This window comes from Lepisosteus platostomus, chromosome 15 (assembly GCF_059453375.1).
Source record: "Lepisosteus platostomus isolate fLepPlt1 chromosome 15, fLepPlt1.hap1, whole genome shotgun sequence".
Classification (NCBI taxonomy): domain Eukaryota; kingdom Metazoa; phylum Chordata; class Actinopteri; order Semionotiformes; family Lepisosteidae; genus Lepisosteus; species Lepisosteus platostomus.
Window position 1 is genome coordinate 20881762 of NC_142625.1, and position 27078 is coordinate 20908839.

At 39.3% G+C, this 27078-nt stretch overlaps 2 protein-coding genes across 5 annotated transcripts in view; both read right to left on the reverse strand.

The window, feature by feature from the left end:
• Positions 1–2642: 2642 nt before the first annotated feature.
• sla2b (Src like adaptor 2b) lies at positions 2643–13719 on the reverse strand. The gene is made up of 8 exons (XM_088608198.1): positions 13373–13719; positions 9793–9934; positions 8463–8562; positions 7815–7901; positions 7383–7486; positions 5231–5380; positions 4664–4796; positions 2643–4548 (listed from the first exon to the last, which is right to left on the reverse strand). Exons 2-8 carry the CDS (start codon positions 9881–9883, stop codon positions 4410–4412), a joined length of 804 nt encoding a protein of 267 aa, XP_088464324.1. The 5' UTR covers positions 9884–9934; positions 13373–13719; the 3' UTR covers positions 2643–4409.
• Positions 13720–18789: 5070 nt separating this feature from the next.
• The window catches only part of LOC148648202 (protein NDRG3-like), a 53681-nt gene continuing 45392 nt past the window's right edge, over positions 18790–27078 (reverse strand). For 3 of the 4 annotated variants that reach the window (XM_088608196.1, XM_088608197.1, XM_088608194.1), the window contains 4 exons: positions 27033–27068; positions 26302–26353; positions 21512–21550; positions 18790–20781 (listed from right to left, as the gene is read on the reverse strand). In XM_088608196.1, coding sequence (XP_088464322.1) covers positions 20603–20781; positions 21512–21550; positions 26302–26353; positions 27033–27068 — 306 coding nt within the window. In that variant the 3' untranslated portion in view covers positions 18790–20602. The remainder of the gene's footprint in view (positions 20782–21511; positions 21551–26301; positions 26354–27032; positions 27069–27078) is intronic. The other variant, XM_088608195.1, reaches the window with a different exon arrangement.

Below are 27078 nucleotides of genomic sequence, written 5' to 3' on the forward strand. Positions count from 1 at the left end.
AGACACCACTTGTAGGTCAACAGGCCACCTTTTCAAATTGCCCGTGGTTGAGATGCATGTTAGTCGTGTTCTATTTTTTTTAGCTAAGAACTGAAACCGCTGGCTTGTTTATACAGTGCAATGGCGTGCGATTACATCACACGTGGAGCACAAGCTCATAGGCATCGCAGGAATGGAGTGAGATTTAGTATTGCGTTAATTTAGGATGAGTACTCCCAACACTACAGATTGATTATTGCCTCAAACTACATCCACGTTAAGATCCCTTCGCTGCTCATGTCACATTCCGAATTGATTTTGAAGTCATCATAACTTTTATAGTGCCTAATAAACTAAGGTCTTATTAAGGAGTTGCTTAGTCCCTCCGTTGCCATCAACATGTTGATGTGTTGGTGATTCCCAAGGAACAAATGGGACTGGAGCCTTCATTATCTGTGCTCCTTTCCTCTATCGTATCTCTCCCAGTCAGCACGAGAAATACACAACCCATACGTTCTTTTAAGCCTAAAACCGGACAGCGGCCCTTCTGATCCAGTTGTCTGATTATAACTGGTGTGCATCTGTGTTTGCCAAATCAGACCTATTTGAATGCTTCAAAAGCACTTGGCATGGAACTGTATCATCCAAGAACTGCAAGACCTTAAAGCTACTTGAAAATTAAGAGCCTAGTAATGTAGTCATGTAAGATAAACCGGCACTGCTTTAACTGTGGCTCTGGAGACTGGGATAGTGTGGATGTTAAGCATACTGTGACTGTAGTGATAAATATCATGGGTATAAAGACTACAATCTTATACAATATGTGTTAATTATTATGTTCGTTTAGTGCCGTGTCCAGGTGTTCCAGATCAGTCTGGTCTGTGATCCTACAGTGCACACTTGTTTCTGTTACCCATTCTTTGGTTATCTCAAATGTGTTGTCTTACTGGAAAAGCGCTTGAACAAGATTCTTTGATGTTTGGCGTTAGCCTAGGAGCTAGCCTAGGATACATACGATTCAGACCATGCATGTAAGTTGGAAAGAAAAGTTTAAAATCAGTCCTGAATTCAAGAGGCAACGAGTGTAAGCATGACAAAGAATTGTCTGGTGATAGGATTCAGTGAAAAGCAGCACAGCTAAACTTTGGACTTTATCTTATGAAGCACACATGTAAAAATACAAGTAATTAAGGCGCTATAGTAATCCCCACACATACTGCACCTGCTTCTCTGAGACAAACACACAATTATACTTCATTGAAAAACAGACATTTTAGTCACATTTCACACCACATGAGACAGTCTAGGATCAAAAACAACTCTGACATTTCTGACTTCATAAGCATTGCTAATCTCAAGACCACTCGTAATCAAACTTAAACCATTAAGCGTATATATCAGATATGGAAACAGTTTGTATATACTTTTGTTTTGGGGGGGGGGGCATTAAAACCTACCTGCCTACCTGTTCCCCAATGCAGGATCTCTTCTTGTGGAGATACATAGTTACTCGAAAGCTAGAAAACAGTTGCATGCTGAAAACTGGAACCTTACCAGACAGGGAGGAAGAAAGTGATGCAAATAAGAAATGTGGGGATAGAGTTATTGATCTTTGTTTTAGGAATGTAACCCACTGAGATTTATACAGATCTTTAGTTGGTTAGTTAGTCTGGTCTAAATGACTACATTTTAAAATTGTCCTATTTCAATGACTTCAGCAAATTGTATACTTTAAACATATAGTGGTCTGCAATTGACCCTGTTGCTATTATCCTGCCGCCTTATTTTGTTAGTGTACCCAGCCTAGGTTTCAGCTACGATAGGAATGTTGTAGTAGGAGTGGAATGATGGCTGCTGCAAGTAATTCTAATAGAAACGTAGGAAAAGCTTATTAAGGTTAAGTACAGTAATCAACTTGCTATTGATTAATTTCTCATTACTTTGAGATACAGTAACTACAGTAAACGTAAGCGCAGTTTTAAAGTAAAGAGGTTTGCTGTGTATGGAGTCATTTAAAATGAACAGCCAGTATCTTATATTGAAACGATAGAAGAAGAAAGGCAGTCTCAGGTCTTCTACACACTTGGAAAAGTAATATGGGAAATGCTGGATACCTACCAGTTATGAAAACGAATCGTATTCATTTGAATTTGTTATAGTACAAAGTCTGTCCAAATTCAAGCTTTTCTGCAGACTGAATTTGGTTGATGGAAATTAAAGATGAACAGTGAGAAGAGTGAAATTGTGCTTCCTGGCACCTGTGTTGTTGAGGGCTCAACAGAAATGAGAAACCTTTGTATGACCTCTGACAATGTGTTGTCATTTGAAGTATGCTGTTAGTAATATCACAAGAGTATCTGTTTTAAACCTGCGTAACATTGCTTAATTAAGTCCCAGGCTCTGTCACATGCTGAAGAATTGATACTTTTTCTTTATTTTAAAGATTGAAATACTTTAAAGCCTTATCTTTTAAGATAGGCTTCAGAATGGCAGGGATGTTATGCTTGTCTGCTAGTAAATTTGTACCGTCTTGGGAAAGAAGTTTGACTAACAAGCTCAAAAAGCACTTTGAGTATGACTCTTAAAACCCATTATTGCTGCCACTAATGAAAAACAAAGTATTTATTTACTTTAAAATGCACATCACACTGAGCACAGCAAAATAAATTAAACATAAATAATTTATTCTTGATTAATTAACAAGCTGCATTGTAATACAGGTACACATAGAAACAAACATAGAAGATCAAGACAACTGAACTGTCCAATTTGTGGAATGTATTAATATAATCTGAAACATTTCCTATTGTTAAAAAAAAAGCACTTTGAAGGTTTTGATAGACACTGAATTCCAAAACATATTTGGAACTTCTAGATTAAAACACCTAAAGATACCTGCAAGGTAAGGTGGCTGTATTAACCTAGATTATTACCATTTACTCCACTTCATTTCATTAAGCAATCCTTCTTACTTAATAACTGTCAGTTTTTATTTTCATATATGAAAATAACTTTCTGCTTTGGGAGTTTTGAAGGTAACAGTTGAACACTCACAAAAATCAGTACAGAAATCTTTTTTTTTTTCTTTTTAACCAGGGGGATTAGTTTGCAAAAAAATCATATAATCTTTGATGCTTCTGAATTTTTTTCCTTGCACCACTCTGTTTTCATGAACTGATGTCTCTGCTGGTTACAACAATGTCTTAATACACAGAATTGACACCACACTTTCCATTCACTGTTTATAACAGATCCATTTCCTGTACCCAGTGAGCCTGTGTCTTATGACTAAATTTTAAGAATTAACAAACGAATAACACTTACATCTAACAACTTGAATGTACTCAATGGATACTTTCATTACCTTGTTACCAACAAATTATCGGAAAGTTTTCTTTGGTCTGCTTATGTATGTGCTTATTGTTCAGAATTGCCATTTTAAATTACTGATGATTTGACACGGTTAACTTTTGTTGTGTATATGAGATGAGACCTTTGAGTGACCTACGCATACTTCTAAACTAGTCATTTTCTCTGGGGCATAACAGTTTGATTCTTAAGCTCTTCTTAAGATTTTGTGAAAATGTCTTCACGCTAGCCAATTGTGATATCACCCCCCCCACACACACAGTCATTAATTTAAAAATACAGTGTTATGTTCTGAAAATCTTTGGAAAATCGCCCACGTCACATAAAGCAATCATTAAGAAACAAAAGACCAATGGTTAGAAGTTTGACTGCCAAATTTTAGTTCTCCAACTGTATGTAAAGCTTGTATAATAAACTGCACTAAAAAGCAGTAAACTGAAAAAGAGACCAAGAAGAGCTGCTTCAGTGAGCCACAGGGTGGTACAACATGGAAGAATACCTGGAAGGGTTCTGGGGGTGATCTGGGTGGTCCATGTGGCAAAGATTAAGAGCTGTGGTGCCTTTATGCTCCCTGAACATGGAACATCTTCTGTGAATAGGAGAGTTCGTCAGCATGTGTTCCCATTTACTGTGTAGTATCCTTAAAAGGTCTTTGCTTTCTCACTGGTTTCCAGTGTCCAAACAAGCATTAAATATGAGCTGCAGCATGGATTATCAAAGGACTCGCCTTTGGGAAAAGTGTCCGTAACGTTTCAGAAAATGAGCAAAACATTGCGAGTTCTCCTGGTCCCAAACTTACTCCCAGCTGTGTTTCTCCGGTACGTGCGCATGCCGGGAGAGTTACAATCCTCCTCCTGCAGACCAGAGCCACATCGCACGGCACTCTTTCTTTCAGTTCCCACCACTGTCGGATAAGACTGCACTCAGCAGCGGGGAGGAATATATTTAAGCCTTCTGACACAACAGGGGCGAGGCGAGAGGAATCAATGCGGGCATGGTTTTGCTCTGGCGAACTCTCCCGATGTCTTTTCCTTGACCTCCGGCGCGCCCCGCGGCCCTTGTCAGGTCTTCCAGCTGTCGATGCAGTCCACACAGCCCATCTCCTCCGTCATGTAGAGGTAAGAGTTGATGGCTTCTCGAAGGCCCTCACTCACCAGCGACTCTTCTGTGGTATCCTTGTCGTTCGAAAACAGCATGGACCTGCCATTGGACCGAGACAGACAAGAAACGTTCAGCCCATCCGGGACATGCAGGACACTGAAATTTGACTTCCCCTTGAGGAAAGAGAAGAGCGATCTATCAATCGCCGACATACCTGTCCACGTCTTTCCAGTTCAGGGTAGGTTTTCTTACTGCCGTGGGTGGTGGTCCGGTCAGCACTGGGACGTTATTGGAACCCTGAATATAACATGGCTCCCTCAGCATACAGCACAGACCCTCACCTGACTCTGCAAAATGAAGCACAGTTACAATGCATTAGGATTATACTGTAAAGGCACAACTATATCAAGTGTTAAATAAATTCAGTGCAATGTGTTTCCCTCCAATGGCAGTTCTTCATTTCTAGTGATTCAGTGGTCCTGAATTTCTTTAAATTATTAAGATCTAGTGTGACAGAAACAGCACCTTTAGAAGTGCTTACAGAAAAAGGAAGAAATCTGCACTCCAAAAAAATCAAAAACCAAGAGCTACCAAAACTGTACAGTTTTTTTTGGTGCAAATTTGGTTTTCTACAATCATGCTCCAAATCATGTAAGGGTAGCTTCTGCTTGAAACTTCAAGATGGTTGTTTTGCTTTTCCTTCTGTGCTGTATATCCATGCTACTGGCTGAAACCTGGGCTTGAGGTTGATTTTAGGCACCAGGTGTCCGCCTGTGCTCACCAGAGTAATGATCCACGAGTTGTATGAGGGAGGCAAACGTCAGTCTGGGGGAGATGTAGAACCAGCCATTTTCCAGTCGTCGGATGCGATAGTGTTTCACTGAATCCCATGAGCTAGTGGTACTTCTCCGTACTGACAGTGCAAAGGCCCCTGTTTGGGAAGAAAATGGCTTTCAGCATCACCTCAGATATTACACAAGTTTTTTTTCTTTACAAAATGAACAGTACAAACTGTACTCTCCTTCCAGTTCTTCATTCACACTTATAAAGCGTTGTTTTATCCTAATACATATGTAATGTTTTAAAAGATGCTTTATCTTGTACTTTTATTGCACTTGTGGTTCTTGCTGATGATTTTCATACTTTGAAGAGCAGTATATTCGTATTAATTCTTATCTTGCAGTCTGCTGCACCTGGGTCTAGCTTAATGATGAGCTCTTTCCTCTTCCTATTGTCAACCACTGTGCTGTTTTACTTCATCTGCAGGTGCAGGTGTGAGAACAATAACATTAACGTAAGGTTAGTGGAATTTTACTTGTTGCTCTTTTTCAATTGTAGTTGGTTTTTTGCATTAATAGAAACCTGTGCAGGGGATTCAGTTGCATCCTTGGTTGGAAGAAAAAGACCTTCATTTCATGTCATTGTGACATTTAAAGACACAACGGTCTTACATCTCAATTTGAGGGCATTAATTCATTAATTTATTGCATTTATATAGAACTTTTCTTCCCCCCAAATTTGAAAGTGCTTTACATAAATTAGGGGTCCCACTTCATTCATGATCAGAGAGAGAAGTGAGAACTTGCATTCCTAATTGAATTAAGGGGGAATTTTTAGAAGACGAGTTTGTACAAAAGTAGAATTAGCCTGGACACTGGGGTCAGCACCTCTCTTACAGAGAGTGCTAGGTATCTTTAATGAAGGGGATTACATATTACAGGACGAAAGTTGTATACTGATTTTTAAGTGTCCACAAAAGTAATTAGGATAATAATATTACACACTAAGTATGCACTATACATGTAAATTGATTCTCTAAAAAAAATTGGAGGAAACTATAGTTTATGTTGGAACCAAAGACCACCTTACAGCCTTAGAAAACATATTACAGAATTAATTATTCTAGTCACTGTAAGCAAAATCAAAGTTCAAGGAATCCCATTTTCAACTGGTGTTCAGGCAGGCAGATAGTTATGTTAAGAAAACACACAGAGCTAGTGTCACAAAACCTAGCTGTTAGCAAGATTTCTTTACCAAAATTGAAATTACTTGATGGAATTCTGAGCTCAAAGTTATTGATTCACAGAAACACATTTCTGCACCATGTTCTATTTTCCTCATAGCTCTTCAACTTTTTGAGGGTATCTCTGGCACCCCTCAGTCTCTTTCTCTCCTTCACTCTCTTTAGAACTATCACACGTGTGATTTCCTTGTTGAGCCTTTGTTTGACTGTGGTTAAGTGGCTTTTCTGCGATAAGGCTGTTCTACAGAGAAGAAATTAAACTTGCTTCTTCCAGTATACCAAAATGTGTTTGTTTTTTTTTACATTTTTTTATTACTTTCACATAAAAAAATCGATTTCATTTTAAAGTAATACACTTTTTTTCTAATTTATGAAGTCCTTGTAATCTTCTAAACAAAGTGTACTCTAGTATAACTATGTAAATGTATATACTGTAAATCAAATATCTGACAAGTTTAACAGCACTTGTCAACCCAGTGTTCTCCAAAGCATTCCAAGGATCAGTTTTGATCCAGGGACTACTTTTTTATGTTTTGAAATGTTTGACCTCTTTTAAAAGAATGCTGAACATTAACAAGCTCGTGCTAAGATTTTTAAAAGTAGATAATTTTATACTACATTTCCAGCACCTGTTGCTACACGAGTTATTTAACATTAGAATTAAAACTGGATGTGTCCTGTAGTGCAGGGTGCTTTCTCAGCTGACTTCGGGGGTTTAGGTTAGGTCTTCATGCACCTACAGTTTATTCTCAAGAGTCTCACTTGGTTAAATAAAGGACACTGAGCCAAACTCAGGAACCAGCTACTGTCAAGGAGCATCTGGGGGAGTAAGTAAAGGGGCTAATCTATCAACACTATGTGTTTTTCAGTTCTGCACATCATGCATGGAGAGTGTCTTAAAATGGCTGACCTCTCTGACTTTGGCTCTCGCGGATCATGAAAGAGCCGGCTTGGTTGTAGGGCAAGAGCAGCAACTCCTCTGCCTTCTCGCGACTGATGCCCTCAAACAGCCACCTGTGGAGAGAATGGGGGAGAAAGAGGGGGAGCAGTACAGACATTAGTGTCTTCAGCAGGCTCGCTGGCAAAAACAGGAACTCCAAGAAGGAGCTGCAGCACACTTTCCGTTTCTGTACATCCCCGAACTCTGAAGCAGACAGCTCAGTTTGTGGAAACTTGAACAGGTAGGCACGCTGTCACCCACTGGGGAATATATGACATCACTCTCACTGAAGGGAAGGAGGCTGGAGTGAAGGTCTCCAGCCCTATCATCTCTTCCTTCGCTCAAGCTACTGTTAAGACTGTGCGCTCGGTTTTATTGCCCAGGCTGCTGTACACGGCTTACCTGTGAAAAACCTTGGCAGTGTAATTGCTGGGAATGTAGCTTTCTTTGCCTGTGGCTGTAGAGGACACCCTCCACCAGTCTCCTTCCCTGTAACAGAGAGGCAGTGAATAATCAGCAGGGTCAGATACCCCCCAGATAGCCTCAAGGTCGAAACCGCCGTAGCATTTCTGAGTGATTTCGTCCAGACATCGAGAAATAACAGGGCATCAAAACATCAGCAGAAGGGAGAGCTGCTTCGATGCTTCACAGCCACTTTCAGCAATAAAGTTAAAGATATTCTAAAGCAGAAAAAAGTTTAAGTGATGGGCATAGATCACTGAATAAACTTACTGAGTTCTATCTTTCCAGATAAAAATATATCTTCAAATTTTATTTTACAGTTATTTTGGGATATACATATTCTCAAACATTGAGAATGGAAATATTTTTAAATGAATTTATTGGTTGATTTTCAAGGTGTGGCATCTATTTTCATGGACACCTGCCCTCACTCATTACTAGACCTTTTACAGTTTGGGTTTTAAGTTCAGAGTTCGTGTACTCTAGGTCAAGCCCTTCTTAATTGAGCTTTATTTTGTATATCAGCCTTTTGTCTGGGTGCTAGTGAGTGTGTGCAATGAATCATGGGGTCGATGGACAGTAGCTTACTCTGACAGGATGTTGAGGCGCTCCCCAACACGAATACTGCAGTCACCAGGACCCCCAGATGGATAGTTGTAGAGAGCTACCACCACATATTTATTGGGGTCTGCAGAAGGAGAACACAGACACAGAGCATTAGTTCTGCACTGCTCTTAAAAACATGAATGAGAAATGGTCATTTGATGACTGATAAACCAACCAGAGTTCCAGGAGCATAGAAATACTAAATGGTTTTCATCGCATGAACAGAAAAAAAAGAGAATTGATTATTGTATTTACACATATACAACTCCAGTTTTCGATGATGAATCTTTATTTTTATGTATGATCTTCTACCAGCAGGCCTGTATAACATTTCCACCGTTCCTCACCATACTTAGTGATTATCAGATTTATTTTTTGTATTTAAATTTTGTTTTCTTGATCCCCAAGGACCAACATAGCACATACTAATTTGACTTGAAAAATCCTAAGGTTTGATGGCTAATAATTATTACTAGATTTCTTTAGCTGCTATTTTCTTTTTGCTTTCTGGAATGGAAAAAAATCAGAGCTGTTTCAGCTACTGAGATACACATCTGTCAAATGGTTAAGAAAGCAAAATTACACCTACTGTACAAAAGAACAATGCCGAAAAGAGCTGTTTAAGTACAATCTAATTACCTTTAATTTTGTTAGTATGGAACTTCACGTTAGATATGAGCCCATGTTAGAAAATGGCCTTTCTTTATTTTTCTCTGCAAAGCATAACTGTTACTTTCATGTTAGTCTATGTGAAGCACTTTGGACACGTCTTTTCTTTCATTTTGCTATCGTGACAAGAAAGTGTTTCAGCACTTGTCGTGAAAGGTTCGTGAGGGCACAAGAGCTGACTTTGAAGGGTGGTGACCTCTCTTACAGAAGGTAGACGAGCTGGTTTCAAGAATACCTTCACCAAAGCTCAGTACACAACGGCCAGAGCAGCATCGAGAGAGGGAGATCCATTTAGGGGTTTTGTTGTGATAATATAAGACCATAAAAAAAGGTTACGAATGAGAGGAGGTTTGCTAATTAGCAGTTATTCATCCAATGATCTGTTGAAAGGGTCAATGGTAATGGTTCCATGACTTGTTCAATACTCCCACAAACTTTTGGGTAAAGAAGTGCCTTCAGTTCCCGGATTTAATGCACTTCCTAGTAGTTTAAACGCACTTCCACGTAGTAAAGTGATATAGAATTAGAGATTAGTAATACCACCGAAACAAAGAGGATAACAGCAGTCTCTTCTCTTCCAGGAGCGGCCCCTAGTTTCTCCGATCTCCTCTCCCTGGGGGAGGGCGGCAGTCGGGGTGCTTACCCATTGCGGCGGCCTGCGGGGGCTCTTGCTGATTCGAGAGGTTCGCCTGCTGAGAAGAGTTTCGCCTGCCTTTGCTGGGACGACTCCCCATTTCGCTGTGGGCTCTGTATGCTCTGGTGTTGAACAGTCTCACTGGCAGATCCTGGAGGTAAAAGGTAATCAATCGGCTGTTGTGAAGCCCACCAGCATGTTTCCCTTTTGAATATTTTTTTTTCCACATTAACGTTTTTTTTCTACATTAACGTTGTTCACCAGACTGCAAACCATTTCTGTCCTGCGAAAAATACAATCATTTTATTTTCCCCTGGTACCTTTCCTCCATCTCCTCTGCAATCGCACCAGGTTTCTATTTGATATTGTACCCTTTTGCAGCAACAACTATTTGAAACACTTTAAAAAAGCAAACCCAGTAACCAACATTAATATAGTTAAAAAGAAGGGTAAGGGTTGATTTAATCTTTCCTTTTCAAATCTGCTTTTAACTGCACTGCCTTTTGTTCTCATCGGTATGCGAGTTTTTTCTTTAAAAGACTAGACCTTGTTATCAGTCTATGTATCACTTGCTGGTAGGTGCCTTTCTGAATGCTTCTGAACTCCAGATGCATCCTATCCTTTTAGAGAACCAGAGAATTAAAAGTGATACTCATCTGGTCACAGGGAGCACGCTACTGAAATATTTTTTTTTTTCGTTTAGGTCATGGAAACACGTTTACAATGTTCAAGATAGGTTGAGAACAGGGTGTGAAACCCATTCTGTGTATTATATAGCTGTGAGCATCCGTTGAGGTCATTTATTCTGATCTGGTCTCAGAAATAGGTGCACAACCCTCCCTCTCTAAAGGTCTATCTCACCCATCTATAAGATTAAGGATTTTTTAATTTATTTGCTGCATTGGGGAAAAATATGATTTTCTGCTCACTGTTCTATGTACAAACTCTTTGTAAAGCTATACTTGCAAAGCCAAAATCTCTGAATGGTGCAAAGTGTATCAATCCAATCGATATTTTGTAGCAAGAAAACGGTAGCAATTTCATCTCAGTCCAGATGTTTAAACTTTTACAACAAATCAAAATGCATTGCATCTAATGCTTACAAAACACTATGTGCCTGCTAATGCTTTGACTTCAAATTAGCCAAGAAATAAAAATGCCATTCACTTCCGAACAGGGTCAGTTTATTGCAGTTTACCGTAATACCCATCAGCAAAAAAAAAACCCAACACGTTTATATTAGTGCCCTCTTTTAATAACTGCAGGCCTACATTGATTCTACATTTTTCTCAAACTTGCTCAGAGAACACGAGAGGATGTAGATAAACGCTTCTTTACAAACCACCTTTTCCAACCACAGAGTTGTGACAAGGTTGAAACGTTAAGTGACAAACAGCAGTGAGCCACAAATAAACTCTGGGCTATCTGAAGGGGCTATTGAGGCTGTGTCAACATGTCAGCATCACTTGTAGGGAGTGGCCCCCTTCTTTGTTACTGGTTTCTACATTTGTGAAGTACTATCTAAGAACAAGAGCTTTGAGAACAGGAGCTCTGAGAGCCCGTCCCCTGGATATGAGAGAATATACACAAGATCGAGGCATGATTTTCTTAGTGAACAGAAACGTTTTAGTGATTTCTAAGTTTGAGTTATTCTTAGTGATTTTCTTAGTGAACCATTGTTTTTGCAACATTTTGAAGAAGGATATAAAGCTTAAATTTGGTAATATAACTATAAACGGGGTTGTTTTAGTATCTACCATGTGTCAGTAAAAGCATATATAAAAATATACCATTTGGCCTATGAAATTACTACATAGCTCCAGCATACAGGTACATTTATTCAATTGATTACTTTTTATATTTGCACATCCCTGACTGTGTGAATATTAAGGCTGGATACTAGGACTAAAATGCCATTCACACTTGCTTGCAGAACTAAGGCATACAAAGATGCATACAAAGATACATTGTATCTCCTGTTGTTTGTTTTCTGTTCAGGAGATCAAAAGTGAATTATTAAAAGGTTCTCTTTGACAAAGCTCAAAGGATTAGGAAAAGACAGTCTTAAATTTCAAAAATGTGCTTCAATGCATTGTTCTAATGCATAGATGCGATTCTTTGACAATAGACAAATTGTCAAAATATTGATATATTTGACAATAGAGCAACTATGAGTTTCTCTGACCCCCAAAAAGATAGTTATACACAGTCTTAGCTGTGGTATGTTCATATACTATAGAAAACAAATATGAATGAAGATTATAGGTTTCTTTAACAATTCTCTTGTTCAATTACTGTATATAGATAAAAAGATCATGATAAAATTAATTTTGCAAAGAATTGTTTCTGTAAGTGAGTAAGACCCGGATTATATCATAACTGTGATCCACCCACCTAATGCAAATGATACATTTAGTATTTGATAGCAAGTTTCACTTACCAGACTTTTCTTGCTCATACTTAATGGAAAGTTGCCACTCTTTACTAGTTATGTAAATTCCAACTTATTTTTTACTAAAAAGTTTAGGTCAGAATAAAAGAAAAAACAAAATAATGGGTCCATATTGCATTGAGTTTTTGCATGAGGAATTGAACACATTTCTTGGTTAAAATAAAACATAGCTCATTTTTTTTAGAATCCATCATGGACAAAGACAAGGTTTTTAATGGAAAAGTTCAGATGAATAATCTGTCCACACAGAAATGGAAATACAGTATTAACAAGTCTTTTGAATATGAAACCCTGTCACGTTTTACGGCCTGCTCTCCTCTGTTCTGCTCGGATTATTAGAAAGACCATGTGTTGCAGTATGTCCCTGCTTCCAAATTCATTTTAGCATGTGCTACCAGCTGTTCCAAAGATCTGACACATCTTGACATATAATGCAACAAAGTCAGTTTTTTCTATGTGTTTAGATACATCAATGTATCATTATATCCCAGTTTAAATAAAAATCGTATTTGTGTTAATATTGAATTGAATATTGAAAAATAATGCAAAAACAAAACTTTTGCTAGTTCCTCAGCATTTTGCTTCTCTTTTAGCTCTTCAGTTAGAGAGGTACAGAGAACATACAACAACAAACGTGAACAAGTATCACTATAATCATTTTGAAAAAAAAAACACCAAGCAGAAGTAACCAAGGTATCAAAGAAACAACTACCGTCAAACCAACACTTAGCTTCGAGGGATAATGTAAAAGAATAATTGTTGTAAAGATGAAGGACAGTGCCTATCAATAAGTCAAGGCAAGAAGGTGGAGCTGACCAAAAACAAACCAACAGAATGAACATGCACAATCAGTTCTTAACCACAATAAAAGAGATTCTGTTTTCTGTATTTTTTAGTGTGATATAACAATTTGTTAAAATGGTATCACATTGCAGTACAATTTTGGTTAAAGAAATCAAAATCCGTTTTAACTAAATGCCATTGAATGTAAAACTGAAACACATAACCAACATTCTCATATAGAGAATAGTGTCAAGACCCTAAGTATTTCAGAGATCAAGGAGGGGAAAAGAAGATCAACAACACGATGTTTGCTTATGCTTAAGGAAGTGTAAAATCAAAAAGCACAATACTCACATCATTGTGTTCCCTTGCTGTTTAGCATTTGTCTAGTTCACGTCTGCGAACATGAGGCTTCTGTGGCTAACTGATGTTACAAAAGGCTCCAGGTGAAGGGTCCGACGACTGACGGCTGCACCAGCTGTGTTTTGTGAGCGAGTGTGAGTCTGGGATCTAGTCTCCTCTACGTATTGTCTTGCACTGTGCCACTGCCGAGCTCCTCCTCTCAGTTATTCCTCTGCAAGAGCGCTGTGCAGGTGTGGAATGACGTGAAATCACTGAAGAACAATGGGAACCTGTGGGCTAGTTTATACATCTCCCGTCTACTGCCGCTGCCTCAAGCTTGCAGCAAATTTCCTGTGACGACAGAGCTGATGCCCTGACACAAAACTCTGCTCTGAAGACGTACAGGGACAAGTCATCCATCTTGACCCAAAAACATTGTGTCTTTTTTGTTTTAGTTGTGGCCAGATCATAGGACGCTTTCTTGCAGAAGACTGTTGTTTTGGAGTAGAGAAGTGGTTCTACACAAAACACATAGTCTATCAGGGAAGGGTCAGACCTCCTCATAATATGTCTAGGTCAAGCTTTTATAATTCTTTATATCTTTATGGAGACTTATATTTTAATTTGTCATACTAAGACATTGAATGTTGCACAGAAAGCTTTTAAAAATGTTAACAGAAAGGTCTAATTCAATCATTTATTTTTTTCAGGTGTATTGTCTTTAAAAAACCCAAGAGCAAAATGTTAACTGATTTTAACAGGTAAAGAAAATTAACAAAAATAAAATAAAAGGACACAAACCAATATACAAATTTCTGAGAACAAAATATTTCTTTAGCGATTGCAAATCAACCACATCTGAGTGCTTAAAAACTAACAAATATGGCAAATATTTTAATCTGTTAAATTTGTACTTGGGGAAGAAAAACATGGCAGATTAAACAGGTTAATAACAGATTGGTTTTTGGAAACCTTCTAACCTTTTAAATCTACCTCATGGTGTTTTTAAATGCGTAACATGACAGTAATATTCCAACATATTTTAGGTCCCTTTATTATTACCATCATGGATGTGTGTAATAATCGTGATGAGTACAAATGGAACCAAAAAAACACAAACATTTGCACTGTGACAAAAGGCGGTTTCTTTTCTGGAATGATCATTATGATAAATGACTTGGTTAGTTCTTCCACATCCTCCTTCAGGAAAATTAACAACTTTAATAATTTATTAATCACACAAGTGCATCGTCTCACACGGGACACGCCCTTTGCAATACGTCATGCTGCCACGCTGTTCCATCTTGTGACGTGAGGATTTCAAAGAGGAGGCAGCTTTCTGAAGGTAAACAAGATGCTTCGGAAAAGATCGCTAGGCTGGGGTTGTGCAGATGTTTGCTAAAACTAAAAATAACTGACTTATCAAAAGTGGAATCGTCCCCCCTATTTCTGAAGATATCTTAATCATTAGTGTGATAAAAAGGAAACTACCACTACTGTGTGACAGTGAAAGGTTTGTACTCTCTCATGAAACTCACATCTTGTGTTGGTCTGCGTCACCCTTTTTTTAACGACTTTGTAAAATGAACAGAAATCCAATTCACAAAGAAGAAGAGCTTGTTGGGGCAGCATAGAGTATTTGGTAGGGCAGTTTTCCCTTCTTGGCAACAGACTAAACAAGGACCTTGTTCTGTAATTATTTTGCAACTGCAGAATAGCACAATCACAATCACAGTCAAATCCATGCTGAAGTCTGAAGGCAAAATATTTAGTCTATTGCCCCAAAAACATGCAAAAATGATTTTTCTCAGTTCCAGAAGGACACACAGCTCTTGGTAAAGGAAGCCTATGGTGCGCTGAAAAGCTCTGGAGTCTTGATTCCTAATATGTAAGTTAGTAACTTGAATAAGCATCATACCCTATTTAGGAACAAACAAAAGAGCCACAGCTTTGATCTACAGCCAGCTCATTATGAACTCAGTGCACTCTGTACAATTAATTGGTGACCCACAGAGCTGGAAGCAGAGGCATGAAGATATAAATGTCATGGTGACCCTGACTACACTCCAGTAACAGGACTTGAGTCAGACTCTATTAAAATGTTAGTTTAGATTGGTCTCAGTTGCACTGTCAAAACAGGATGGTCTTGCCTCTTTCTGGGGGTCAGATACAACAGCCATGTATAACACTGCAGTATCATAGGTTTGAGCCTGTCATCTTCCCATTCACATGAGCAGTCATGATATGAGCAGACAAGGTGTCAGCATTTCAAGACATTCAGCAGTTATCTCGTCCTCTAACCTTACAGTGCCTTTTCATTCGTTGTATGCACTGTCCATGTGAACTTCAGGGTTTTCTTTTTGTGTGCACTCTTGATGTATGAGGATTTCCATATGATGTTCAGTGATGTCACTGGTTTGCCCTCATTTTTCTTCCCTTGTTAAGTTCCTTATTGTGTTCTTCATTGGTGTTAAAGTAGAGCTCTGATGAAGGAGTTTGTATATCATGCATGAGGTAGGCATCCTTGTGCTTGAATGTTGGGTAACGTGTGTGTATCAAGGTAGAGACCATTAGTTGCTGAGAATCTGTCAGTGTTTGAAGGTCAGCCAATTTTTCAGCCGAGCAGGATCACATTATCTGCAAACCTCAGCTCATTTATGGACTCGCTACCACCTTAGCTGTATACTGTATGCAGAGTTGTGCTTCGTAACATCAAGCACTGGATGGTGATTCAGTAGGAGCAAGGACAGGTTAAACTGGCAGACGAGGCCATAGCTGTGAGGGCGAACATCTACTGTGCCCTTTTCATTTTAGCACCGCTGTGCTCTGGAATATTCTGACAGAATTCGGTTTCACCAATATACTGTACACTACGTGATGCCTTGCGGTCATACCAGACAAGCTGGACAAGAAACATACTAGCTGGCATGGGAGATGGCTTCACAACAGAGAGTGAATATACTGTATCAGCGGTCTGTGCCATTACAAGCAATAGCAAAAACAGTCAATGAATTTAAGGACATCAATAATTCCTGTTGCAAATAGGTTGCAGAGCCCTGCAAGCTTCTCAAGGATGTTTCCAATGTTCTTTAACTTTCATGGAGGACAATGAAGTCCATGGATGATCATGGCTGAAGTCCTGCAAAACATCTTATAACATTCATTTCTGTAAGACTGCTTTGGTGGGATCATGTTTTATTAAAACTGATTTGGTGGGATACTATTGACATACTGTAAATCTAAGTTACACAAGCTGACTCTGATGTGCTTGACAGAGTGCCTTTGATTGGAACCAAACAGGATATCAGATAAGACTATTTCAGCAGTGAGAACTTGTCTTCACTCGACAGAGAAGATGTCAAGTTGTAAAAGAAAAAACAAGCAAACCACGTTTGTGGAAAATCATTTGCAGCCAATGGGGAAAATGAAATAAGAGGACATTGAGAAATCAACAGATAATGAAGGTTGCACGCGAACATCCTGCAGATTATGTGCTTGGAAAGACGATTCAGCACTGTGAAAGCCTTAACAGCACACTAAGTCTTTTTGGTTTGTTCTGTATCTGATGTACCTCATGCTAAAAATAGTTCAACCATAAATGTGTCATTTGTGGTCCAACCTTGTGCAAACAACAAAACAAAAATAAAAGGTTGAGGTTGGAAACTTTGGCCAGTGTTACCAAACAGATTCCGAAAGCAAAAAAGACTAAAAGATGAAGCAGTCATTTTTTGACGTAGTCCAGTGTACAGTATATCAGCTTGATTTTTAGCCTTATCAAAATCAGTAGGCCATTCTTCTCAGATGTCTTATTGCTTGGTGTTGTAGTTATTACATCTCCAGCCATTGTCTTCATGTGTGCATTGTTTACATTTCAACTGTTTACTTGTACATTGTCTACTGTTTGTTTGTATTTGTCTTGATGCACTGTCTGCACTTTGTGTTTTTACACTTTTTTTAAACAATCGAGAGACTTTCTGTAAGTAAGAATTCCATTGTACCAGTACATGTACCGGTTACATACGGCAATAAAGTTCAAGTTCAAGTATTTAGTTATTTCAACCTACAGTGACTTCAGGAGGGAAAGAATATTCAAGATGTGACTTCAAAAATCCTCTTCACTACGTTTTCTTTCAGTTTGTATTCTTTTCATAGTTTGTTGCAGTAACTGAATATGTTCCTTGCAGTAAACATTCACCAGTGAGACAATGGATGAAGGGCTCATATGAGCACCAGAAAGTCCAGGAATGAGAAAGGCCATTCAGGCCATTAGGCTTTTGTTTTTTCCATTCTGTAGGTGCACAGCAGGTGTTGGCTGCACTGGGAGCACCCCAAATATGAAACCTCTGTAACCTCCCTTCCCCCTGACAATTTACAACAACCACTCCAGCTACCCTGCATGTCTGGGAGGTAGGTCAAAACTGGAACTCCTGTAAAAAACTCATGTGAACATAGGGAGATCATGGAGAAACCCTCCCAAGCACTCAAGGCTGGAATCAAACCAAGACCCTGGAGCTCTTTAGGCATTAGTGCCAACCAGCACCTTGTTTTAGGTGGTCCCAGAAAGAACACAGTAATGCAGAAGCCAGAGCACAGGTTAGTACTGAAGCGGGACAAATATATCAACACATATTCACGACAATAGTTTTAGCACTTAATCATGCTGTGGAATGTATGTAATAATTACTGTATCATGTTAGCTTAGAGATGCAACTCTGTACCAGTCACAAAAACTGCCTTGAGGTCTGTTAAAGTACGATAAGAACTGACTTAATAAAATCAACAGTAGTTGATTTACATCTAACAAGGTTCTCAAGAGAAGGAGGAATCAACTTCAAAGAACAGGATGAAATCCAGAGCCGGAAATCAACCTGTCAGGTACTACATGAGACAGAAATGTATACAAAGGGTTAGAGACTTTAGTAGTTTGTCTGTTTTGCAGGGTAGACCCAGCTATGCATTGCTGTGCGTATTGAGCTCAATAATGGCTGCATCTGCACAAGGGCTGTCTATTGAAGAATTTCCCATGATTGCACAAAAGAGAAAGGCATACCAGTCCTGGATAATACTGGATGTAAAGGTATGTAAAGTGTTTGCCATCTAGAAAGCCATATAAAGCCTGCCCTGTGGCTGTGGATACCATTAACATGTAACACTGTTCACTGTATATCTAAATCAGAAGGTATGTACAGAGAAGGGCACTGTGCTGGCAAGCCAGCAGTTGACAATGCATTCAAATGCAAACGCTATGTGCCTTAAATGCTATGTCTATAACCTTGGTATTATTTTTGTCTATTGTGTTAAGGAACCTGGAATTGTGTTCAAAATATCTAATAAGTCATGTTTTTCACACATTTTCAGTCGTACGTCTTGCACAGTCTGAAGTAACATGCCTTTTCTGGATAAAATAATTGAAACCTGTCAGTTATAGCTAATTTACAACTTCTAGCTTTATTTAATAATCAGTACAAATCGATATAATCAGCAGACAGTGAGAAGTGTATTTTCCCTGCTTGAAGACAGAAAGCATCATCACAAGCTCATCCATGATTTCATTCAGTCAGGAACAGCAGTGAATATCACACAGTGAAGACATTAAATAACACTTAATGTATGACACCTACCACCATTAAAAATGAACAAACTAATGCAACCTATATAAAAATGTTACTCTTATTTTTTTTTCCTTGAACAGTTTTGTCAAACCAGTCATTCTTTTTGTTTTTCGTCACGCTAAAAATGAATAAAGTTTAATCTCAAAATGCAATTAACCAAGAAAATGAATGAAAAAATTAAGTGCTGTACAGTTTCCTTTCCTTGATTGAAACACTACAATGCAAAGCTTCAGATACACTGCAAAAGCTCATCAAATATATTCAAAAGATGTTTCATGATTATGGTACTTTAAAGTAATTTAGGATCCCATTAAAAACAAAGAACAATGGCTCGTCTTTCCTGCCAACTACTAATAAGGAAAGCTTTACTAACAGTCTAGGTTTAAGTACATAAATATTGTTGCACCTCTACATGTGCCTCTCAACTTATAGTTATTCATGCATGTAAATTTGTTCATATAATGAAACCTGTGTTAATAGAGTACAGACAGAAAAGGCTTCTAATATTACCCTGGACTCGAGGATATATTGAGACTTGGCAGATTTCATTGCTACTGTTAATTGTTTTTTTTGGTAAAGGCGTAGAGACAAAAACTGCCTTTAACCACAGAAATGACTCTATTTTAAAAGACCTGTTGGCCTGTCAAATGCAGACACAGCATTGTTGACAAGCTGTTCAGTACAACACTGAAGACATCCAGGTGCTGTAATGGTGAACTTCATCTCAATTTTCCATCTGTCTGTTCGTTTCCCCAGTGTCTGACACCTTTTTAACACGGGCTTCACTTTACATTACAGTTCTCTCCTGTTTCAGATGTAAGCTTTGGTCCACAAATCAAAAATCTGCAAATCAAACACAACCGTCTTGGGGGTGAAAATACTTTAGATGCTAGTACCAGTGAAAACACTTAAGTAACAGACCTAAAGAAACCTGACAAATATACTCCTACACTTTCGCCATGCCATAACTGCGTTATAAAAAGGTACTGGACTAGAACAATGTCGCACTACATTTCTCGATTGAAGGAAGCGAGCACTGAATTTTCACAAAGCACGATGGCGTAAAAAAAAAAGTCTGTGTTCATGTACTGTATGAGCACGTGTGTGTAGTATCTGGGAACAAAGAGCCAAGTGAAAGAGAGCTCACAGACGGAGACGAAAGAGAGAGCCGACTGCTTTGTGTGTTCTTAATCCGCAAGCTGCAAGGGAAGACTACTGCAGCAGTGGGCCAACAAAAAGGCAAATTAATCTTCCTTCGCTCGTCTTGTCATGATTCTGTTTCCTCCCCAGCCGTAGTAACGTCTGGTTTCTTAATCATTTTCAGCCCAGTGAAAAAAACCCCGAGACTTAGACAAAAATAAAAGGTTAAAACGCCAAAATAACTGCTGTCAGACTGACACCGGAGGCATGCACACACCACTGGGAAACAATAACTGGGTACTTGGTGGAAGATGGCAAGCTCTTGACATTTTTTTGTCTTGTTGTCCTCACTGCTCTTATGACTGGAAGGCGTCTACGGGATGTGTCGATCTTTATAATGTGGCTCCCTACAGCGCTCGCTGAGCTGGGGGGGGGGGGAACTGGCAGGAAGAGGAACGCAGGGGAGGGAGGGCCAGCCGACTGGCGCGTCTTAGCAGGAGACCTCCATGGTCTGAGGCCTGGCCTGGGTGTCGTTGCCGGCGGTGGCGGCCCCGGCCCCCTCCACTTGGTTGCCGGTCTGGGAGCGGCTGCGGGCCCCGTCCGCGGATCCCACGCTGGACGAGGAGTGGGTGCGCGAGCGGACGAGCCGGGTCATGCTGGCTGTGGGCACTGCCGAGGAGAGGAAAGGGCACATCAAGCGGCCGCCCGCGAGGCACGGGGTAACCGATTGCCGACATCGCGAACACTCGAAACGAAAATGTCCGCCGGCAGCTCTGGGAGAATAATGAGGCCCTTGTGGTGTCTGATCACCTCTTTGGAAATGAGAGGATATGCGAGATGTAGTCATCGTCAGCTTTTGAAAAATGTTTGAATAAAAGTACACATTATCATATACATTTACATGGGCTCCATTTTAAAAAAGCCCTTTTTGCTGAAGTTGAATGAAATTCATGGTTCATTATTCTCCCATTACTCTGAAGGAATCACTGAAGAAGTCAGTGTCAGTTACTTCGTCAATAATTAACCCCCTCCTCCCCCCCAGCCCATCCAAACTCTGATATGTAATATGCAACATGCATCACACAGAAAAAAGAACTTCACGGTACAAACAGACAGACAGGGAACAAGACAGCAGCGACTGAATAAATGAACGAATGAATGAATGAATAGAGGCTGAGATGAACGCTTTCTTGCTCCCCACACCACCGCCTCAAGTTTGGGAAAGAATTCAAAATCGTGACACAGATCATGCATGACAACAACAGAAAAAAAAAAGGAATTGCAAAATATGAGAGGCAAACAGCATGGGCATACAAGTGTAAGGAACAGAAGGCGTGTTGTAAAGATGGTACCACTGAAGGACTAGTGCAGCAGTGCCCAGGGCACAAGATCCTGGTACCTGATTCGCTGTTCAGGTGGCTGAGCTGAACGTAAGGGACTGTTAGCATTGAGGGGGGAGGAGGAAGGAAGAAAAATAAGGAGGGACATGGAAATATATATTCAGGTTATTGGTTCTTAGACAAATCTTGGTCTTAATCTGGTATTTTCTGACACCTTTTGTGTAAACATAAAGACATCTACCCCTTTGCTCCTCTTTAACAGACTTTAAAATAATATTAAAAGAAGAAATAATACAAGGTTGCTCTCTCCCAGTCCTTTGTCTCGTAAACACTCCATTGTCCTTCAAAAAAGTTTTTTTTGGTAGATTAGATCTCATACACATCAGTTCGGCCACTCTAGGCATGGTTTGTGTTAAAATGAAGCTTTCAATTTTTTCCCTGATCTGTTAATAAGAAGGAAAACAAAACCGGCCAAGTCCACCCCAGCCGGATGAAAGAAGAGTGGGACCTGAAAGACGTGCAGTCTTCTTCTCTACTCTGTTGTGCACTGGTGCTAGCCTGTTACTCAGGGCATTTCTTCATGGTTCAAAGCCATCTTTCAACAAACATCACAACACCCGTGGGGAAGATTAGACATTTACGCAGCTCAGACGTATTTCTGCTCAGTTCTGCTGTTGGAATTTGCATGTATCACATCTTTTTGATACCAGGTTCACTTCCTGTGCAGCAAAGATGAATCACTATCTGGAATCAAATCAAAAGGCTGGAAGAAACAAATGTTCAGAGGCTTCATTCATCACCTGAGGTCCCCACCCCGGACTCAAGCACCCACGCCAATTTCCCCCCCCAAAATAAGTCAACTGGTGGACACCTTTGAATGATAACATCACATACAAGAGAAAGTTTCTCTTACATTTGCATAGGGGAAGACATTTCCATTGTGTCGGCACATGCAGACAGACCGTGCACTGCGACATCCACTCATATTTCTTAAGACACGGGAAAATTATTTTTTAGCCATCTTCACGCTTCACAACCAGATTTGTTTTTTGAATTAAGGGTTTAAAAAAAAACTGGGAATAAAAAATGCTTACATTTAAAATACAATGAAAAATATGTACAGTTTGTGGAGATTTTAAAATGTATTTGGTGTTCACAATTACACATACTGTATTCTTAAGTAAGCACATAACATCAAGGACACAATACGAGAATGTCCCGAAGTTGAAACCCTGGAATACCATAGGTTAACACCTTAACTCTCATGATTTCTATCGACCAAATAATCAGGGCCTCAGTCTGACATCTTGAGCGAAAGTAGACACGTCTTTCAAGATTCATGGATCAGAGAGAAGAGTGCCATCTGTTACTCATTCTTAATTTCAAAACACAGAAACAAAGGCTAATATGAGGTTCTGATACTAACGGTAACATGACATTAAGTAGAGACTCAGACCAGATGAAGGATGGCAGTCTCGAGTCTGAAGTGGTTCCTACAACTCTCTGGACTGCTTGGTGTTAATTTCAAACACTCCCTTTCTGAGAAGCCTGTGGCTTCTGTATTGACATCAGTACACATTGAGATTAATTTCCAAGGCAGTAACCAGTGCCTTTTAAATATCTGAATCAGCCAAAGATATCTTTCAGCATCCAATTACATTGTTTTTAAATGTCCTTCACTTAGTTACCTGTTGATTGATGACCAGGTTGTGAAAGGCAATAGCAACCACTTCCATCTAAATCCATTAACAATGGTTATGCAGCAATTTACTATGAAAATTGATCACTTAATTGGTCTGAAGTTTGTTACACTTACACTTATATAGCGCTTTTTTCTGGACATTCCACTCAAAGCGCTTTACAGGTAATGGGGACTCCCCTCCACCACCACCAATGTGCAGCATCCACCTGGATGATGCGACGGCAGCCATAGTGCGCCAGAACGCTCACCACACATCAGCTATCAGTGGGGAGGAGAGCAGAGTAATGTAGCCAATTCATAGATGGGGATTATTAGGAGGCCATGATTGGCGAGGGCCAATGGGAAATTTGGCCAGGACGTCGGGGTTACACCCCTACTCTTTTCGAGAAACGCCCTGGGATTTTTAATGACCACAGAGAGTCAGGACCTCGGTTTTACGTCTCATCCGAAGGACGGTGCCTGTTTACAGTATAGTGTCCCCGTCACTAAACTGGGGCATTAGGACCCACATGGACTGCAGGGTGAGCGCCCCCTGCTGGCCCCACTAACACCTCTTCCAGCAGCAACCTTAGTTTTTCTATATATATTTGTTACAACTAGAAATCAGTTTTTTTTTTAACTTGCTGAAATCTGAATAAAAATAGGCTTTACTCAGCAAGAGGGTACATTTATTACATAAACATATTTCCTCAGTTCTCAAGTCAATAAAGCTTAGCTTCATTTATATTCTTTATGTTAGGAAATACCTGGCAGGGGAATAAACAGGCATTTATTAATTAAAAAAAGCAAAAACAAAATGTAAAAATCTGAGAAGTGTCCCTACTTTTACCTTACTTCACAGCAAAGTAAAGTTTGTTTGCATTATAAAGAACAGGACTGTCCACCAGTGGTAACCAAGTTAACATTCACAAAATAATTACTCATTCCAGTAACAAAATGTTTTAATAAAAAAAAAGTATTTCTTGCCCCTGTAAAAAAGGACAGCTGCTTCGCCTTCTTTAAAGACAATAAGAAGCCCAAATACTTCCCCTCACGTTTGCACCCCTTGTCACCAATAACTCTGATATATACACAACTTTTCAAAATGTATCAACAGGAGAATCTTAGACACTGAATAACAGTGAAAGTTTGATAAAGTTTAAGAATACAATGCCCCACATTTCATTAAAAATGCTTCCAATATTTATTGCAAGCTTCATATACACTTTGCATGATTATATCTGGTATCTGTGTCTAATGATTTGTAATGGTCTGTGTTATAAGAGGTAACTGGTAAAAATTGGGCTCTGAATTGCATAAAAGCTACATCTTCATTATAGGGGCCACTGTACCTTAAAGTGAAATAAAAGAAAATGGATTCACACTCGGAGGATTTCAGAATGCCAATATATATTGGCATGGCTCAGTGCAAGTCATGCTAGAAACATCCTTTTCTTAATAGAAAACAATTACTTACAAGCATGGTTACGCAACACTGAAAACAAGACAGTGAGATCATTAGAGTTCAGTCATGTCAGTCCCTCTCCTTAGTAATATGAGCTTTCAACGTCACAACTAGTCCCAAAACACTGCCTGTATTTATATTTAGCCTAACACTAACAGATTAAGTAATAAACAAAATCTAAATATTCTCCTCTGTGGAAAAAATTGAATTAAACTATACAACAGCAGCTCAGACAGACGTATGCCACAAATTAACCTCCTGGAGGAATGCATTGTTAAATCAATTTAAAAAAAAAAACTTGAAACTTTCTTGAAAGGCCTCAGGTCCCTGAAATTGAAACTGCCACATGCGAATATTTGAACACACGTCAGACAGGTTTTAATTTGCAGCTAACATTTAACATTTATGGGAAATCATGGCACACAAGCCTTTACATCACTCAGACGAGTTTGGTCTAATACCAATCTGTGTTTGCAGTCACTCAAAATGAATATACACTTCTGAATGAGAGAAACATGCTCTTGTCTGCAAGTTCAGGGTAGACCCAACACCAGTGCGTTTTGAGCTGTCCCAAAACATTTTACTTGTTCATTCATAATAAAGGTGATATCAAGGAGGCCAAGAATATATTGTGGAATAACTAGATTTTTTACTAGATGGAAAGCTTAGGGTTAAGAAGGAATTCTGTGAGGAGCAGTAATGCACCATGAGTACAAGAAGAAAAGCATTAGTGCAAGCCACTTGACTTGAGAGCAGGAGCCTTAAAATTGACTTAATGCTCAGCCTTTCAAGAAGCTGGCAGTTGTTCAGGTAATCATTTCAGGTAACATGGCAGAGTTCTACTGGCCAAAAGGCTGTAAATGATTAAATGCACTGCAGTATGTCCTGTATCAAATATTTAAGTCATTCTCCCAAAGTCACAGCATGTGTACTGTGGGTTGCCAATTAATTATGTTATGCTTGTCTATGTGTTTGTAGTATTCCAGATGAGTAATAAGAGCATAACACTGATCCTCTATAAAGCCATGTTCAGATATATCAGCCTGGAAAATGGAAATTCTTATGGATAAGGTTGCAGATCTGCCAGACTGCATGCACTAATTCCTCCTTTAATAAAATCAATTATGTTCAACCAGTACACATCTGAGTATGATGCTTACTAGTCTGGACTTAGCAGTAAGGTGTATAAATTCAGCTGTGAAAACTAAGCTATTGCATTCAAGCATCCTAATTTGTAACATTCTATTGGAAAAGCAGTTTTTTTCAGGGCAGGTCTCCTAAATACAAGTAAAATACGGAAAAAATAGATCTAGAACTGAGAGAAAAACAAAAGGTTTCTACAGAATAAAGAAAAAGAGAAAACAAAACGTCTGTTCAAGTCTGTCAAAGCGAGATAGAGACATCAGTGAAGAAGTGTTCTGACTCTATATACCAAAGAAGGAAATTAGCAATGGGATGTATAGATCACAATACATCTGTGGTGTGGAAAAATACAGCTGAAAGGGAGACAGCAGGAGATTTTATCTTCTATGGGAAAGAGATGCTAAGACACAGAAACACCTTTGCAGACGGGACACTCTGAGCAAAAACCATACTCGGTACATGTAGACAGTGTAAATCAATCAGTTGAACACAAAAACTAATGCAACATTATGTCTGACAGTAAGGAGGCTGAAAAAGCAAATTGAGAAAAGATTACTCACTGTAGCCCATTCCCTGAACAAAGTACTTGAAGGCCTCTGCTAGCTTGCCAGGCTGCAAGAAGAAGATGGTCATTATTGAAAAGTGTAAAATCATTATCCTAATAATCCCCACCTATGAACTGGCTTCATTACTCTGTTCTCCTCTCCACTAATAGCTGATGTGTGGGGAGCGTACTGGCGCACTATGGCTGCCGTCGCATCATCCAGGTTGGGCTGCACATTGGTGGTGGTGGAGGGGAGTCCCCATTACCTGTAAAGTGCTTTGAGTGGAGTGTCCAGAAAAGCGCTATATAAGTGTAAGCTATTATTATTATTAATTATTATGATCTCCATGTCTACAAACATGAGGGATGGACATGGTTACTTGTCTGCTGTCTTTGAAAGTGGTGTCAGACCAGTAAGACAGACATACCAAGACACTACAATGACGGAAGACAGGCTTTGGAAGAGATGTTAAATTAATATCCAGGCCACTTATGTTCATTAAAGACATCTTGGCACTAATCAAAAGAGCAGGTGAGCTAACACAGGTAGTGTCCCAATAAAATCCTGTTTTGCGATTTTTCACTGGTGAAGATCACACAGTGTAACATAATGCGCTATAGAAATAGCATTTACCTCAGCTGGAGGTAAGCATGCTTGTCTGAAGTCCTGACTGCACTGTCTCGCTGCAGTTTCTTCTATATGAATCTTGTCTTCTGAAAATAGTTACACATAATTCATCTACTTACTTGAACAACCTGAGGCAGCCCTCCACAGTCTGCCATCTGAAAAACA

Excerpts from the sequence above, each read along its gene's own strand:
- sla2b (XM_088608198.1), bottom strand. The coding sequence starts at position 9,883 with ATGGGGAGTCGTCCCAGCAAAGGCAGGCGAAACTCTTCTCAGCAGGCG. Across the intron at positions 7,902-8,462 it reads CGCCTCAACATCCTGTCAGA|GGAAGGAGACTGGTGGAGGG; the intron begins GTAAGCTACTGT and ends TCTCTGTTACAG. Across the intron at positions 4,549-4,663 it reads AACTGGAAAGACGTGGACAG|GTCCATGCTGTTTTCGAACG; the intron begins GTATGTCGGCGA and ends GTCCAATGGCAG.